We start from the raw sequence: 16,174 nt of genomic DNA on the forward strand, positions 1-16,174 counted from the left end.
TGTGGGGTTGTTTTTATTTGGTTACAGTTTGGTGAGGTTTGTTTTTTCTTTTGTGGTGTGGTTTTATTTTGTTTTCTTGGTTTTGAGGGTGGTATTGTACTGGGTTTTTGTCATATTTTTTTGAGAAAGAACTTAAACCTGATGGGTAGGGATGGGGAGAGGATCTGGAAGGACTTGGGGAAGGCTGTGATCAAAATATACTTAGATTTAAATTGTCTTCAGTAATAACAACCATAATTAAAAGAGCATTTTCTGTAAAAAAAAAATGTATTCGAATTTGTTTTCCCACTCCTCTGATATTAGGCAGTGAAATTGTGTTCCATCTTCCCCTTTATCGAAAAGCAGTGGTTTTGTTAAATAGCACAGGAAAGAGAGCAGCCTGGGTGAGCAGGGCATTCCAGATGTGAATTCCGGAAGACAGGCTCTGCAACGTTGCCTGGTAATGGCATTGGCTGAGCAAAGCAGGGCGGTTGATGATGCCCGTCTGGCTGTGTGTGCTGCAGTAATGAGCTGTCCTGTGTGGCGACAACGTTCAGTTCTTAGGTGATCAAGTGTGTAGGAGGAGGTGCGTGCCCAGGCAGGTGACAGCTGCTGACTTGAGGACAGACTGACTGAAGCACAAAAGAAACAACCAATTTTCTATTCCTAACTAAAAAGAGCATCTTATTAAGAAGAGGCTATGTGTGCATGAAGCGAAAATCATTTTCTGTTCCCATCCCTTAGGCTTCATACATGCGTACTGGAAATATCATGGCATGTACTCTTCAAGATGGTATTATATAGAAATAAATGTGAATGTATTTATGACCGATAGATACGTTTTTGTGTTATTATAGTGCGAATCGTCTTCTAAAAGCAAAACTAAATTGTGCGTAACACTCAGCTCTTTCCAATTTCTCTTTGCGACCGTTCCTTTCCACAGTAATGTGTTACAAACACAACTCAGGTATAACTGATATGCCCAGTTTCGGGTCCAACACCTATAGATGCCAAGATAACTCTAGTGGGCATCTGGTTGCAGAAAGGCTGCTCATTTGGGAAGAAATCACTCTCCATCTTCTCTTTTCAGTTAACTGCCCGTCCTAGCGCCTGTACGATGTACATGGCAAACTCCCTGAGAATGCTGGGAATGCTGTAATGCTGTGAACAAATGCTCAGAATTTTGGATGCCAGATTTCCTCTTTGAGCTTCTGTCAAAAGCTGCTATATTCCTCTTTATGTCAGGGTTGTGTGGTGCTTGTCATTTTAGTGAGTCTGGTGCTCTAAGGGAGGTCATATTCTTTTTTTCTGTTCTAGGTCAGTACCGAGTGTTTAGTGGATCTTACAGTGAATGAGTGAATAAATTAATGAAAAGATAAATGAGGTCAGAAACACAGTGATAAGGCTGAAACACACAAGGAAAGGAAGCATACTGAACTAGACCATAAATGGGAGAATTCTCAAAGCAAACACAATGACTCCTAACATATTATAGCCAACATTTATCAGTCAACACGACCATAGTTTTACTAGAAAAATTTAAAAACACACCTATTCTAGGTAAATAAACTTATTTAAAACGGTGGGGGTAAAATTTCAGTTCTTGGATGGATTTCCTATAAAGATACACTCTATCACTATTAAAAATATCTGACCCCGTATACACAAACTAAGGGTTTTCCTCCTTAGAACCCAAAAGTTATTCAATCACAGATTTCTTTAAGACAGGATTTTGCTTTGTAGCCCAACTAGCCATGAACTCTGGTGCTGTTCCTCCTCCTTAGGTGCCAGAGGGCTGAAATTACAAGATATCATGTGCCACCACAGGTGGCCTAAATTCAAGTGCCTGTGATTGTGTGTGACTGTACACAGAGTGTGTAAGAGTGTGTGAGAGTGCGTGTGAGTGACTATGTATGAGTGTGTGTGAGTGACTGTGTATTTGTGTGTATGTAAGTGAGTGCGAGTGAATGTGTGTGAATGTGTATGAGTGACTGTGTGTGAGTTCATGTGTGTGGGTATGTTGTGGGTATGTGTGTGAGCATGTTTGAGTGTGAGAGTTTTTTGTATGTGAGTGTGTTGTGAGTGTGTGTGTGTGTATGTGAGAGGGTGAGCATGTTTGAGTGTGAGAGTTTTGTTGTGTGTGAGTGTATTGTTAGTGTGTGTATGTGAGTGTGTATGTGAGAGTATGTGAGAGTTTTATTGTGTGTGAGTGTTATGAATGTGTGTATGTGTGTGAGTGTGTGTGTGCACATGCATGTGCACATCATGCACACAGGACAGAGGAGAGGTCAGCTGTCTTGCTACTTCCCTTTTCGCCTTATTCCCTGAGGCAGGACTTCTCATTAAGCCAAAGCTAGGCTAGCAGCCATTTAGTCTCAGGCATCCTCCTGTTTCAGCGTTTCAGCACTAGTGTTACAGAAGCACAATAGCCCGGACAGCTTTTTATTCATTTGTCAGGGATAGGGACATGCTTGATCAGTAAGGGTAAAGACTCTCACCTGCTTAGATAGCTCTCCAGTACCAATGATTTTAAAATAACATTTTATATACCTCTACAGATACGATATAACATCTCCTGCTGGAGAAAAGTGAACAGAATAAATGTTGTTGTGGTTCGTGGTGGTGGTGGTGTTGCTGCTGCTGCTCCTGCTGCTGCTGCTGCTGCTGCTGCTGCTGCTGCTGCTGCTCCTGCTCTGCTGCTGCTGCTGCTGCTGCTGCTGCTCCTGCTCCTGCTGCTGCTCCTGCCTGCTGCTGCTGCTGCTCCTGCTGTATCTGCCGCTGCTGCTGCTCCTGCTGCGGCTGCTGCTCCTGCTGCTGCTGCTGCTCCCTCCTGTCATAGCTGCTGCTGTCTTGTTCCTGCTGCTGCTCCTCCTGTTGCTGCCCTGTTCCTGCTGCTGCCCTCCTCCTGCTCCTGTTCCTGCTGTTGCTGCTGCTGTTCTGCTGCTCCTGTTCCTGCTGCTGCTGCTCCTGTCCTGTTCCTGCTCCTGCTGCTGCTGCTGCTCCTGCTCCTCCTGTTGCTGTCCTGCTGTGCTGCTGTCCTGCTGTTGCTCTGCTTCTGCTCCTGCTCTGCTCCTGTTCCTGCTCTGTTCTGCTCTGTTGCTGCTGCTCTGCTCCTGTCCTGTCTCCTGCTGCTGCTGTCTTGTTGCTGTTCCTGCTGCTGCTGTTGCTACTGTTCTGCTTTGTTGTTGTTCTGTTCCTGCTGTTGCTGCCCTGCTGCTGCTGTCCTGCTGCTCCTGTCCTGTTGCTGTCTCCTGCTCTGTTGTTGTTCCTGTCCTGCTGTTGCTGTCCTGTCCTGCTGTCTCTGTTGTGCTGTCCTCTGCTGCTGTTGCTGTCTTGCTGCCTGCTCCTGCTCCTGCTGCTGCTGTCTTGCTGCTCCTGCCCTGCTCCTGCTGCTCCTGCTGTTGCCCTGTCTGCTCCTGTTGCTCCTGTTGCTGTTGCCCTGCTGCTGCTGCTGCTGCTGTTCCTGCTCCTGCTGTTCTGCCTGTTGCTGCTGTCTGCTGCTGCTGCTGCTCCTGCTGCTGCTGTTGCTGCTCCTGCTGCTGCTGCTCCTGCTGCTCCTGCTCCTGCTCCTGCTGCTCCTGCTGCTGCTCCTGCTCCTGCTCCTGCTGCTGCTCCTGCTCTGCTGTTGCTCCTGTTCCTGCTGTTGCTGCTCCTGCTGCTGCTGCTAGAACACAGGCTACTTTCTCTGTAGTCTAATCTGGACTCGGATCCACTAACAGCTTAGGCTGGCCTCATTTTCATTGAAGCCCTCCTGCCTTAGCCTCTGAGTGCTGGGGTAACAGACATTTACCACCACATCAAATGGAACACTTGTCTAGAAGGGGGGAATGTCCTCACATCAGGATAGATTGCTGTTTCAACATCACAGACAACTGCTGCTGAAAATCCTCACTCCTAGGAAGCTGTAGTGTGACTGAATTTGTTCCCCTTTCAGTTCTCAGCTGGTATTTGCCAAGAACAACCTGTAGAGGGCGTCCTTACACCAAGAGCCATAAAGGTCTGAGCAATATTATGGAAGAAAAACCTTCAATGAAGACCAGATTCCAAGTCTGGGGTAGGGTAAAAAATTCTATTGTGTTGTGAAATTATTACCTGTAACTGAATGACACTGGCTTTACAATATTAAAGGGTTATAAGTTTGCCTAATATAGTAAAACATTATACAAATGCATATTCACTGCAACAATAAAATAATAAAATAAAATGTTAGGAAAAGTTTTCTTCTTTTGAGACAGAGTCCCAGGTAGCCCAGGCTGGCTTCAATCAGATTACAGAGTGTGCTACCACAGCCAGTTCAAATATTTTGTTTTAAAGGAAGAGTGGTTGTAAAGCTTTTGAGGCAACCCGTCTTAGCTGTGATTTGCTCAACGAGGAATCCTTCCGAGAAGGGGCTTTGAAGTTAGAGCGACCTTGAGTAGAATTGCTGCTCGTGCCACTCACCAGCTGAATATCTGCGGTTAGTTTACCAGACTTTTAAGGCTTTAGTACCCCATCAGCAAAGTGAGAATAGTAACAGTAGCTGCCACTACGATGGAAAAGAAGTTAAAAAATGAAGCAACATAGAGGTCAGTCACAATCGACATTCTTCTTGTGTACCTTCCGTACACAATACCCCTTTCTATCTGCTGGATATCTGGACAGATTTCATAGTTGTAATAGATGTTGTTGTTGTTGTTGTTGTTGTTGTTGTTGTTGTTGTTGCTGCTGCTGCTGCTGCTCCTCCTCCTCCTCCTTCCCCCTCCTCTTTCCCCCTTCCTCCTCCTTTTTTTTTTTTTTTTTTTTAAACTTGCAAGCGACCTAACATTTGTTGGACATGCACACGTCCGCGTCCGGCTTCTGCTGTAGTTTGTTTGCTTTCCCCTGAAGAGAGAGAGACCCGATGCTCTACGGAGGACTGAGTGGAACACAGCCCAGCTCCAGATCTAGATCCTTGGGGGCATTTGTTGGAAAGACACTGGGTGCCTCCTCCCCACCCCCAAAAAAAGAAGCAAACAAAGCTTTTTCGGAGTCTGAAAACTTTCTGTGTTTTTGAAAAACCGTTTGTTTCCGCTTTTACTGCATATTCAAGGAGGCAGGAAAGAGGCAAACATCCTTCCCTGCAGTAGGTAATGCTGCAAGCCGCCGGCCGCCAGCTAAGTGCGCTTCCCACAAGACCCTCAGTCTCGCCCCCAAACTCCCAAGATTTCAAACACCGGGCATGCGTTTCCATTTTTTTTCTTTTTCAAAATCCAATTTTAAGAGGAGACCAGGGATGGGGATGTGGGGGTTACAGCTATCATAGAGGACCTAGGAACTATTCCGGCTGCAACTGGGTTATCAAGAAGACAAACCGCGCCACCTGTCGGGTATCTGTCCAGTGCAGAAATAAACAAACGTCCTGAGAGGACAAGCGGGATCTCGGTATTTCAACTTCCCAGGAGAGCGCAAACTGTCAGCCAGAGAAGTCAAAGTTTGCAGACAGGCACACAGAGATGCAGTCTGAAATGTAGTTCGAAGGAAAAGGGTGAACTACGTGCGTTCAGTTAGCTCCGCGGGGTGGAATGGAATTTATCACCATCTTTGACTACCAATTGAGCCCAGTTTTTGTTCTTTACAGCACCCGCGTCATCCCATCCACACGTGTCTCTTCGGGTGGCAGGAGGCTCGAGTGACGACTCAGAAGTCCCTTTGGGCGCGTTTCTCGGTTGTGTCCCCATCTTCATTTACCTGGCGCTGGCGAGAGAGCGAGCAAACCAGCCAGCCAGCACCGTCTCCCGGGTACCGCGGCCCCGCCCACGCGGCTCCACAGCGCTCCCTCGTGGCGGCCGCCTGCGCATCACCGGCCGCTCTCAATGCTCGCCGGTGCCAGCAGTTCCCGCGGTTCCTCCCTCTCGAGTGTGATCCTCGAGCTGCTGGCGCTGCGGGACCTGCTGGCATCGCCAGCCTTGCCAGCATCGTGTCTCTGCGGTCCCCTCTCCCTCCAGGCCCCCTCCTTCTGCGCGGCCGCGCATCCACTCCCTCCTCTCCAGCTCTCCCAGGCTCACTCGCACCGAAGACTGGAGACTTGCACGCCCAGTCGTTTAAGTGGGAACAGCTCCAGCCCCGCCAGCTGCAGCCAAGGCGAGAACTTCACAAGCAGCGCAGGTTGGGTCGCTGAGGCAGGAGTTGCACCACCAGCGAGAAGGTCCTGAGCAGCATGGCCCGGAGAAGAGCCTTCCCTGCTTTCGTGCTCCGGCTCTGGAGCATCCTACCTTGCCTGCTCCTGCTACGAGCGGATGCAGGGCAGCCGCCAGAGGAGAGCTTGTACCTGTGGATCGACGCCCATCAGGCCAGAGTACTCATAGGTAAGGTCCGGCGTCTGCACCTTCTCGGTGGTCCTCGGTTTCTCCCTTAGAGCAGAGACACGTGCACTGAGTGTATTTTAAAACAACTTCAAGGGCTATTGCTCCCTCCTTTTAAAATCAGGATTCTCTATTTAGAGGCTTATGAGATTTTTCTTTAAAAAAAAAAAAAAAAAAAGCAAAGCCGACCCAACATTCCAATCCTGATGTTGCTAGTCCTGACTGCAGGGTTCTAACAGGAACCCAACATTAGCACAGGCTTACTCTACTGTGTGTTAGCAAGCGCGGTTCTTATCACAGACAGAGGGAAAAATAACTCTGATACTGTTGTTGGTATCAAAGGCAGGTGCTCTATGAAAAGCAGTGACCTTTCTGCATGAAACGTCTGTTTCTTGGAAACGCTACTAGTTTGATAAGTTTGTTTACTATTTATACAACAGGATTTGAAGAAGATATTCTGATTGTCTCGGAGGGGAAAATGGCCCCCTTTACACATGATTTCAGGAAAGCCCAACAACGAATGCCAGCCATTCCCGTCAATATCCACTCCATGAATTTTACCTGGCAAGCTTCAGGGCAGGTAAGTTCCACTAACAGAGGGGTAGGGAAAAAAATCACTCCTTTAGCATTTCTTCTCCCCGGTGGCACGCGGCAATAATAATAATAATAATAATAATAATAATAATAATAATAATGGTGTGTGGTGTAGTACAAATTACAATTTTATACAAGTAAGTTCTTGCCTGATTGCCAAAGCAAATAAGGGATCGATCAGTTCCAATGTATTTACAGTTGTCAAATAAGTGGAAAACTCTAAGGGTCAATGTGCTTACCATCACTATTTTAATAAGATTTGGTATCATGAGGCTTTGAGTATAAAGACTCCAACTATCTTTATCATAGTGTTTCTGTAATCATTGATATTAAAAACTTAATGGAGTATTTAGAAGATGTTCTATACTAAGTGAGACTCATTTGTGACGTGATGTATACTTCAAAAACAGAATGAGTTCATAGTTATTCATGACATACATTTTAAAAGGCTGACACGTTGAGTGTTGCAAATACTTCACATTTCTTGAAGAAGTTCAGAGACTCCAAAAGAGTAATATAAAATTATGAAAAATAAAGACTACTGATTTTCTGAAGGGACCATTCAAACTGTTTTCCTATGAACATAAAAGAAAAACTCAATCTATGTTACTGAAGCATTCCTCTTAGTACTTAACATGTAAGTGCCTTGTGTGTTTCCTTTTATAGATCTTCAGGACAATATTAATGTCCTCTTATTTGGGAAGGGTAGGGCATTTGTGTGACTTTAAAATTGTCTGGAGGACAAGTGTACATCATAAATTCTGCTCATTAGTTGGTAAAAATGTGTCTACTATGAAAACTATTGTAATTATAATTAACTGCACATTTTCAGGGTTTTTTTTTAATTCTAAAATTGCTTAAATAGCCATTTTCAAGAAGAATGCAATCAAGAAAACACTTTATAAAAAGCAACCATGCTAAATCAGGAAACCACTTTGGTTCTCCGTAATTGCCTATTACAGTGCACTCATGACCATTTCGGCTGACTTTTTATCCTCAAGTTTGCTCTATTTAAAAAAAATCTTTTAAAATAGATCACATCCAGACTGTCAATGTTCCTTCTGCTACATGTTCTCTCTCTCGCTCTCTCTCTCTCTCTCTCTCTCTCTCTCTCTCTCTCTCTCTCATTAAATGATGTTTGGTAGATCCAGGTCAGACGTTTAATGGTCCAGTTTGCACGGAGAGGTTGATTGAAGCCTCTGTTGTTCTTTTCCCTGCCTGCGATCCTCTCCTCGTAGATATTTTATGTGCAGTTTTGTTTGGTACATTGGGAAATCACTAATGATTAACTGGCCTTTCATGGTTTCCTTTTCTTTCACCCAAATCTGTTTGCTGGTGGTTGACCACTTGTCACCATGCTCAACAGTCTATATTTTAAAGATGCCTTTTCATAATAATGTTAGAAAGTAGTTTAACCCCCACCCCGCCAGATGAAAGGGGTTCATAATTGAAGAATGGTAGAAAATCCCAAGCTCCTAACACACACACACACACACACACACACACACACACACACACACACACACACACACACACACACCTAGAGAGAGAGAGAGAGAGAGAGAGAGAGAGAGAGAGAGAGAGAGAGATCAAAAATTAAAAGCAAAGACTTCAATTCCATGCCATCTCGTCTATTGCTTTTTAACATGCATATTAGCAAACCTGATTCACACAGTAGTCTCAGGACTGTTTTTGGAAGGGTTAAGGGAACCTGTAGAACCATCTAAGGATGGAATCTCTAGTATTTTGTTTCTTCCTGTTTAGGTGTTCACTCACTGTTTGGCTTATCTCTTTGGGCAGAACAACAGTTCGCCCTGGAGTAAGTTACTTTGTTCACTATGGAGAGATAACAATGTTACCCCTTAAGTAAGTTACTTTGTCCTCTATGGAGAGGTAAATCCAGGTCATTACACGCAATCTGAGTGTAGCCTGACTAGAATTTCACAATGCCAAAAGAAATGTGTTTTAAATCTTATTTAAATATAACTAATTTTGCTCCCTAAAATGTTGTGACTCCAGCAGCAAACAGTTTGACATGCCAGGGGAAGTTGAAGATGGGAAAAAAATAATGACTTCAATATCAATTAAGTATTTTGAGAGGCATCCACAGCTACAGCCAAACCACATCACAACATGAAAAATGAAAAGTTTATCCTATTATCTAGTTATTCAATCCAAATGATATCAAACACTTAGGCATTTCAACACTGCAGAAATGAAACATATCTGATTAATTAAATTTTAAGCTGTGGCTCTTTTAGTAACATGTAGACAACGTTTTTGTTGTTTTTGTTTTTGTTTTAAGATAGAAGACCCAGTTAAAACAATAGGCGATCATGTATTTCTAGGAAGTTTTGAGTCCAATCACCAAAAGTGTTGAGAGCTATTTAAAGCCTATCCCACTGTCAACTTCAGAGAAGTTCAAGGAGCAACTACAGTGATCTTCATTTTCCCGTAGGGAATCGATCAGATGTTTTGCAGGTGTTTTCGGTATGTGGGAAATTGTGCAGACTCTCATGTTGAATAAGTACATGGGATGCCAAACCAGACAGGCTGACTCTGGTGAGGAAAAGCTCAAAGGCAACCTCTCAGTGAGACAGTTTATTTCCAGAAACAAATCTTAAGAAAATTGAATACACAAATCCACAGTTCGCTGAGAAGTCACTTAGAGGCCCAGCTCTCACAGCAGCATGTGATGAAGCAACAGATATTTTCGGCATCACGGGACACCATGGGAAAAATTTTTAGTAACAGATTAGTCTGTGATATAGCACCTTTGTTTGATTTTGTCACAGGCAAATCCATTTGGTCAGCTTCCAATCTTTGAAAGCATAATCAGTGTCATAGAGGGACTGGGATATTCAGTTTCCCCAGCAGTGGGCATGTGCTGATCTGTCATCTAAAAACTAATTTCATATTAGACCTGTGTTAATGGATGAGTTTGTGTTGGGTGAGTTTAAATCACATTGGATGAGTTTAAAATTGTATGATGTTCTATGTTATAAACACTTCGTCAATATCAACATCCTGTATCATCTTCGTACTACACATCATCAATATCTATTATCCCATATCATTTCTGCACTACACATTACTCATGGAAACGGCAGAAGAGGTGGTTTTCATAGGCAGTCATCTATGGAGGTCGGGTATCTCGCTAGTGTTTATATGGTCTTCCTAGCTTCTGAGGTCCTCAAAAAACAGGTTTTTGAAGTCTTCCCTGCCTGAAATCCTTCTACCTGAATTTCTTTTCTCTCTTATTTATTTTTTTCTTTCTTTCTTTTGGTTAGGTGGGTAGGTGGGAACGTTTGCCCTGCTTCCCCTTCCATATTAAACCTGTTTTGTGGCCTGCCTTTTCTAACATCGTTTGGCTGGGAAGAGTTTCCATTGAGAAAGGCTTAGCTTAAAGGCTTTGCAGTCACGGAGAGGAAAGACCCTCACTGCTGGGTACAACTGCCTAACAGTTGTTATTCTTCAGCGAGCCCGGGCCTCACTCCTAGTCTCTAAATTTGAGGCAGGCAGAGACCATAAACAACCATTTTTGGCTTTCTAAATTAGGCTCTAATTAAACATTTTATTTGGAAAATAACACTTCCTAAACCCCAAGGCTTTCAAGTAAAAATTTTAATGGGAAGTTTCGTTAGACAAATCTGAACTCTAACTTTAGGACATTGATGCTGAGTTCCACATGAACGAATCTGGTGTAAGGCCAAAATGTTTTATGGATGCAACTCCTATGAGTATAGATGAGATCTTCATATGTAAGGCTGGTACAGACTTGATCTTTTAGTGAAAGCATAGCCTATTACCTGCAGTAACACGAGGGCACTGGGACACTAGGAATCTAGTACTTAGTGAGGTTTATTGTTTGTTGTTAGTTTTGAATGCATCTATATTTTTTAAAAGATTTATTTATTCTATATAAGTACACTGTAGCTGACTTCAGACACACCAGAAGAGGGTGTCAGATCCCATTACAGATGGTTGTGAGCCACCATGTTGTTGCTGGGAATTGAACTCAGGACCTCGGGAAGAGCAGTCAGTGCTCTTAACCACGGAGCCATCTCTCCAGCCCCAAGGATGCATCTATTTTTATGTTATTTTTTTCTTTACTTTTTCTTTTCTTTCTTTCTTTTTTCTTTTGCACAGTTGATAAATTCATACTGAGCCATTCATCCTGATTTTCCATTCTTATTATGGCCAAAAGCCTGAATTTCTTAGTTGGATGATGAAGTCTGGGGTGAGATTGCTGTCTGAGGACTAGGGATTCTTTGGGTGAAGATAACCAATCAATATGAATTTCCAATCTATCACCCGAATTCCGGAGAAAGCTCTAACCCTCACTATTGGCAGGTCTAGATCTGAGAGGAAGCTTTTGGTAATGTGGTTTTGTTGAGCTCTTACAGCCACTAGAAGCCCACAGTGTAGCTTCATTTTCACAATATTTTAAGATATCTACTGTCCAGGGGGATGTGTGTATTTTAGAGGACTTGAGTTTATCAGGCTGAACCGCATGCTTCTTTGTGGTTTTTAATTTATTTATTATGTCTGCATGGTGTGTGCACACATGACACCTGGGCGAGAGCCAGAGGACAATGTACCCAGTCTCTTCTTTATTCCCGTGAGACATGATCTCTCTTAGACCCCAGAACTAGGCTAACAGCCAGCATGCCCCAGCAATCCCGTCTCCACCCAGCACACACAAGCACACCTGGCTTTTTACATGCATTCTGAAGATTATAGTTCGGGGCCTCATGTTTCTGCAACAAACATTGCTCACACTGACCCCCTCCTCGGCCCCCTCCTCTGTGCTTAGACATGTCCATCAAGAATAGAAAACATTAAACTGGATAAATCACTCAGTAGCCAAAGCACCTGATGCAAACAGTTTTGGGGTCAGTCCCCCACGTTACCCAGAGCTACAAGAATATATAATAAATACGCTGAGATGGCAGTGTGTCGAAGGAAACATTTCTAGCGTGGAGACTTAATTATAACTGAATTGATGATCCTCATCGGCTCCCTATCAACTAAAACCAGTCTTGAATGATTGAAATCTGATAAAAAAAATAACAATGGTGACTAAAATGGTACACAGAAAGCAGGAGATCTTTGTCTGGGCTGGCTTTATAAATGAATCCAGTCGGTCACACCCAAATTCAGCTGTTAAGTGGGGAAAGCAGCACTAAAAAGGAGCACACCCACTCGCTCATGAGCACACACCACACACACACACACACACACACACACACACACACACAAAACAAAAAAATCACAAACCACAAAGGAGCGCATTTATGCAGTTCAGCTGGACACACTCAAGTCCTCTAAAATATACACACACACACCCCAGGACAGTAGACATCTTAAAATATTGTGAAAAATGAAACTACATTACCTGGGAACAACCCAGGCCATTTCTCCAACTTGCCAACTCTGGCGTTGGTTAATTTTGTTAAGGATCAGAATGATTGATTGTACTGCTGGGTTTCAGTAACCAACTGGATGGTCTGCTCCATCAGTCATGTGCTGTTGCCATGACAGAGAACCTCTGCTCCCAAGGCAGTGTTGACACGAAACCACACTGGTTCCATTAAATTTTTCTGCCAGTTGGCTGTCTCAAGTTCCCCATTAGAGTAGCTGCGTTCCAAAGATATGTAATGAAGTGGGCTTCCTCTTTGACAAAAATCAGAGAATAGCCACTGTGTGTGTGTGTGTGAATTTTAATTCAAGAGCATCCCTTTCATCTTCAAAAGTCCTTGCCCTAGCCTCACCACCACAAGAACACGCTTAAGACCCCCCTGGAACCCCACATTTATAGTAATACTATTATTTCAGTCCCTAGATCTCTCTCTGCATTTTCTCCTATGGGAGCTAGGATTGTTTTAGTAGCCAGCTCCAACCCAGTGGGTTCCATACCTTGGTACTCCTGGGATTTGTAATCAAACATAATGTGTCTTTCCATCGCCAAACGAAGGAAATACCTTGTTTTCTGACCACTGTTGCACGATTTCAAAAAGGGAACGTGGCTATGTTTACATACCACGGGCATGCTATTTTAAAGGAGGTACGCATCTCGAAAGGACAGCTTTAAACCTTTAGTGTTAAGATTCTGCTCTGCCCCGGTCTTTTACGCTGTGCTGTGGACATGCCACTGGGGATCAAAGAGTAAGTGCAGAAAGCCCATTTCATTTAGCAAATCGGGCATATGCCAGCCATCTGTCGCAGGGCTGATAGAAAACAGCAGTTGGTTCCTCAAACTTGAGCCAGAAAAAGGGGGAGGGGCTTTATTGCTTAGAGGGGATGAGTTACAAGGTACCTTGCAAGCCACATCTGGTTCTGTAGAGGTCTACATGGCATAAATGTAAACTCCGTTAGGTCTCTCTTCCACAGCAGTGTAAAAGCACGTAAACAAACGCTCCACTGATAGCCTTTCTGCTTAGTCCCTCTCTGATTTGCTGGCACAAATAAAAGGTGTTTTAAATTCCCATGGTGAGGCATGTAGGTCTTTTGTTTTAGGTTGAGCTCATTTAACCTGCCTGTCTCCCGATAACTCAGTGGATGTTTTGAGGAAACATCCGTGGGGAAGCTGAGTTTATGACAGCGGCTCTCACTCTGTGGTCCGAGGATGCCTCAGTGAACCAGGGCCTTGCTGACAGTAGTGGTTTAGCCAACTCACTCCAGTGACGTGCGAGCAACACGGTTACACGTCCAGGGAGCCGAAGGGATAGGCATTGTCCTCACGTGTAGCCTTTCCTTCTGACTCAAGCACCGTCAGACACAGGGCACAAAACCAGGGAGGACGTCACAGCAAGGGGTTTGGCGGTATATCCCTCACTGCACCGTAAGACTCAGATGAGGTTGGAAAGCACAGGCTTGACTGGGATCCAAAGAGATCCACGCCTTCTCCTAGTGAGGAAGGAGGCTCTCTAAGCAGGGGCTGTGTGAGTTACTTCCCTGAATGATTGGTCACTAAGAAAAGCCCTAAGAGTTAGGATAGCCCAGTGCTTGGTGGTCCTGAAGGGGAAGGCATGCTTCCTGTGATGGTCGTGTGGCACCCTAACCCTCATCTGCGGGTAGTGGGTATCTAATGAGGAGGAATTAAAAGGTCAAAAGACGGAGAGGGATCTGGGTGCAATCCGCTTGCTCTTCCTGCGAGAGAGCGTGCTCGTTGCCTTGCACATTCACGCCGGGGATGCTTTGTTCTTCCTGTATGTGTCGAGTGGTTGATGTCTCCTCCATCGCTTACATTCAGCTCTGCTTTTTGTAGATGCCTCTGGCAGGATTAGTGGTAAGTTCTCTCTTTTCGATCTTTCTTCCTCCTTGTACCCACTGACTTTGGTGGTTTGGACATGAAACTCTAAAAATGCCTTCTACAAGCCCAGAGAGGTGGCTCAGTGGTTAAGGGCAGATGCTGCTTTCCCAGAGGACCCAGATTTGCTTCCGAGCACCCACATGGTGGCTCACAAATGTCTTCAACTCCATTTCCAGGGCATTCTACACCCTCTGCTGACCTCCGTAACATGTAGTACACATACATACATACATACATACATACATACATATACATACACACATACATACATACATATACACATATACATACATATACACACATACATATACACACATACATATATACATACATATACACATACATACATACATACACACACATGCATACATACATACACACATACATACATATATACATACACACATACATACACACACATACATAAATAAATACATACATACATATACACACACATACATACATACATGATACATACATTCAGGCAACACTCATATACATAAGATAGAAATAAAGCTTTAGAAATAGCTTTTTAAGGGACTAGAACTTAAGAAATGAATTTAATTTCCTAATGGAGTCTCAGCTTTGAATACACCACAAAGGGCTTATATAAGGAAACCAGTAGGTTAATTTGAAGAAAACAAGTGGGTTAGCTTGCCTTTTCAATCCCTACAAGTACCCTATAAATATAAACGGAAGTAAACACAGGACTGTAATCAAGTTTGGTTGGTGGCCTTCCCATTCGAAGAAAAGGAAGTTAGACACTGTGGGTTTATTTAACATATGCTTGATTCTCCTAATATTTACTTTTCTTTTAAATTCCATTATTGCTTAAAACACAGTAAAAATCACAGGATTACTCCTCTTTGTCCCCATTTTCCTCAGACAGACATGGAGAGTCAGTTTTCTGAGCTTTCTTTGGGATTTTATGGATGTCTGAGTCAATGTTCTACTGCTGTGAAGTGACACCAGGACCACGGCAACCCTCTTTTTTTTTTTTTTCTTTTTTTTTCGGAGCTGGGGACCGAGGCAACCCTCTTCTTCTTCTTCTTTTTTTTTTTTCTTTTTCTTTTTCTTTTTCTTTTTTTCGGAGCTGGGAACCGAACCCAGGACCTTGCACTTGCTAGGCAAGCGCCCTGCCACTGAGCTAAATCCCCAACCCCGGCAACCCTATTCTTAAATTTATCTTTTTTTTTTTTGATTTGTTGTGGACTTCAAATCATGTACCCCAATCTCCATCCCTTCATACCCACCTTCCACCCTTGCAGCCTCCCCGCCCCTCACAATGAAAACGATCTCCTTGTGAAAGCTGTGGTGTGTCACAGTGAGTCCCACAGGAACCCCTTTTGTTTATGCTTCTTTACTTGTAAATGTTCACTGCAATGAGTTATTGGTCTGGTTCAAGCCTCTGGCTTCTCCTACACCATCAAGACTGGATCCTCACTGGGACTCCTCTCAGATATTCTGTTGTTGTCCTGCGTCATGGAGATCCTGCAGCTTAGGATCTGTAGGACCCGCCCTTTCTCGTGCCCCAGCAGTTCACAGATGGGGTTGATGTTGGGGTGGGGCCAACTCAAGGCCTAGATCTGAGCTTGGGTGGAATCTACGCCAGTCAGTCCATTAGCTCTCCCACACTCACACCCTCAGGACTGGCTCACATGCAAACCCTGAGACCAGGGCCAGCCTCACTGTTTCCTGGTCAGGGTGGGGGTGGGGGGCAGCTCTCCTGAGGGGTAGGGCCAGCTCTCCTGCTCTCACAACCCCAGGACCAGCTCTCCCATGATGCCCAAGAGAGGGGTGGGGCCTCAGATGCAATGGACCCAGGTGCAGTCCAGGCAGGAACATCTGCCTGGCCCTTGGTGGTAACACAGCCCTGCTACTTCAGGGCCAGGGACCCAGACATGGCCCTCAGGGGCAGCACATGCCAGGAGCTCACCCTCACTGTAGGCAGCATCCTCAGCTACTC

General features: G+C 44.4%; 1 protein-coding gene across 1 annotated transcript in view; it reads left to right on the plus strand.

The window, feature by feature from the left end:
• Nucleotides 1–5,579: 5,579 nt before the first annotated feature.
• Wif1 (WNT inhibitory factor 1) overlaps nucleotides 5,580–16,174 on the plus strand; it is a 70,593-nt gene continuing 59,998 nt past the window's right edge. Inside the window, exons 1-2 of the mRNA XM_032913062.1 lie at nucleotides 5,580–6,302; nucleotides 6,740–6,879. Of these exons, the coding sequence (XP_032768953.1) occupies nucleotides 6,155–6,302; nucleotides 6,740–6,879 (288 nt within the window). The 5' untranslated portion in view covers nucleotides 5,580–6,154. The remainder of the gene's footprint in view (nucleotides 6,303–6,739; nucleotides 6,880–16,174) is intronic.

Source organism: Rattus rattus, chromosome 1 (assembly GCF_011064425.1).
Source record: "Rattus rattus isolate New Zealand chromosome 1, Rrattus_CSIRO_v1, whole genome shotgun sequence".
Taxonomy (NCBI): domain Eukaryota; kingdom Metazoa; phylum Chordata; class Mammalia; order Rodentia; family Muridae; genus Rattus; species Rattus rattus.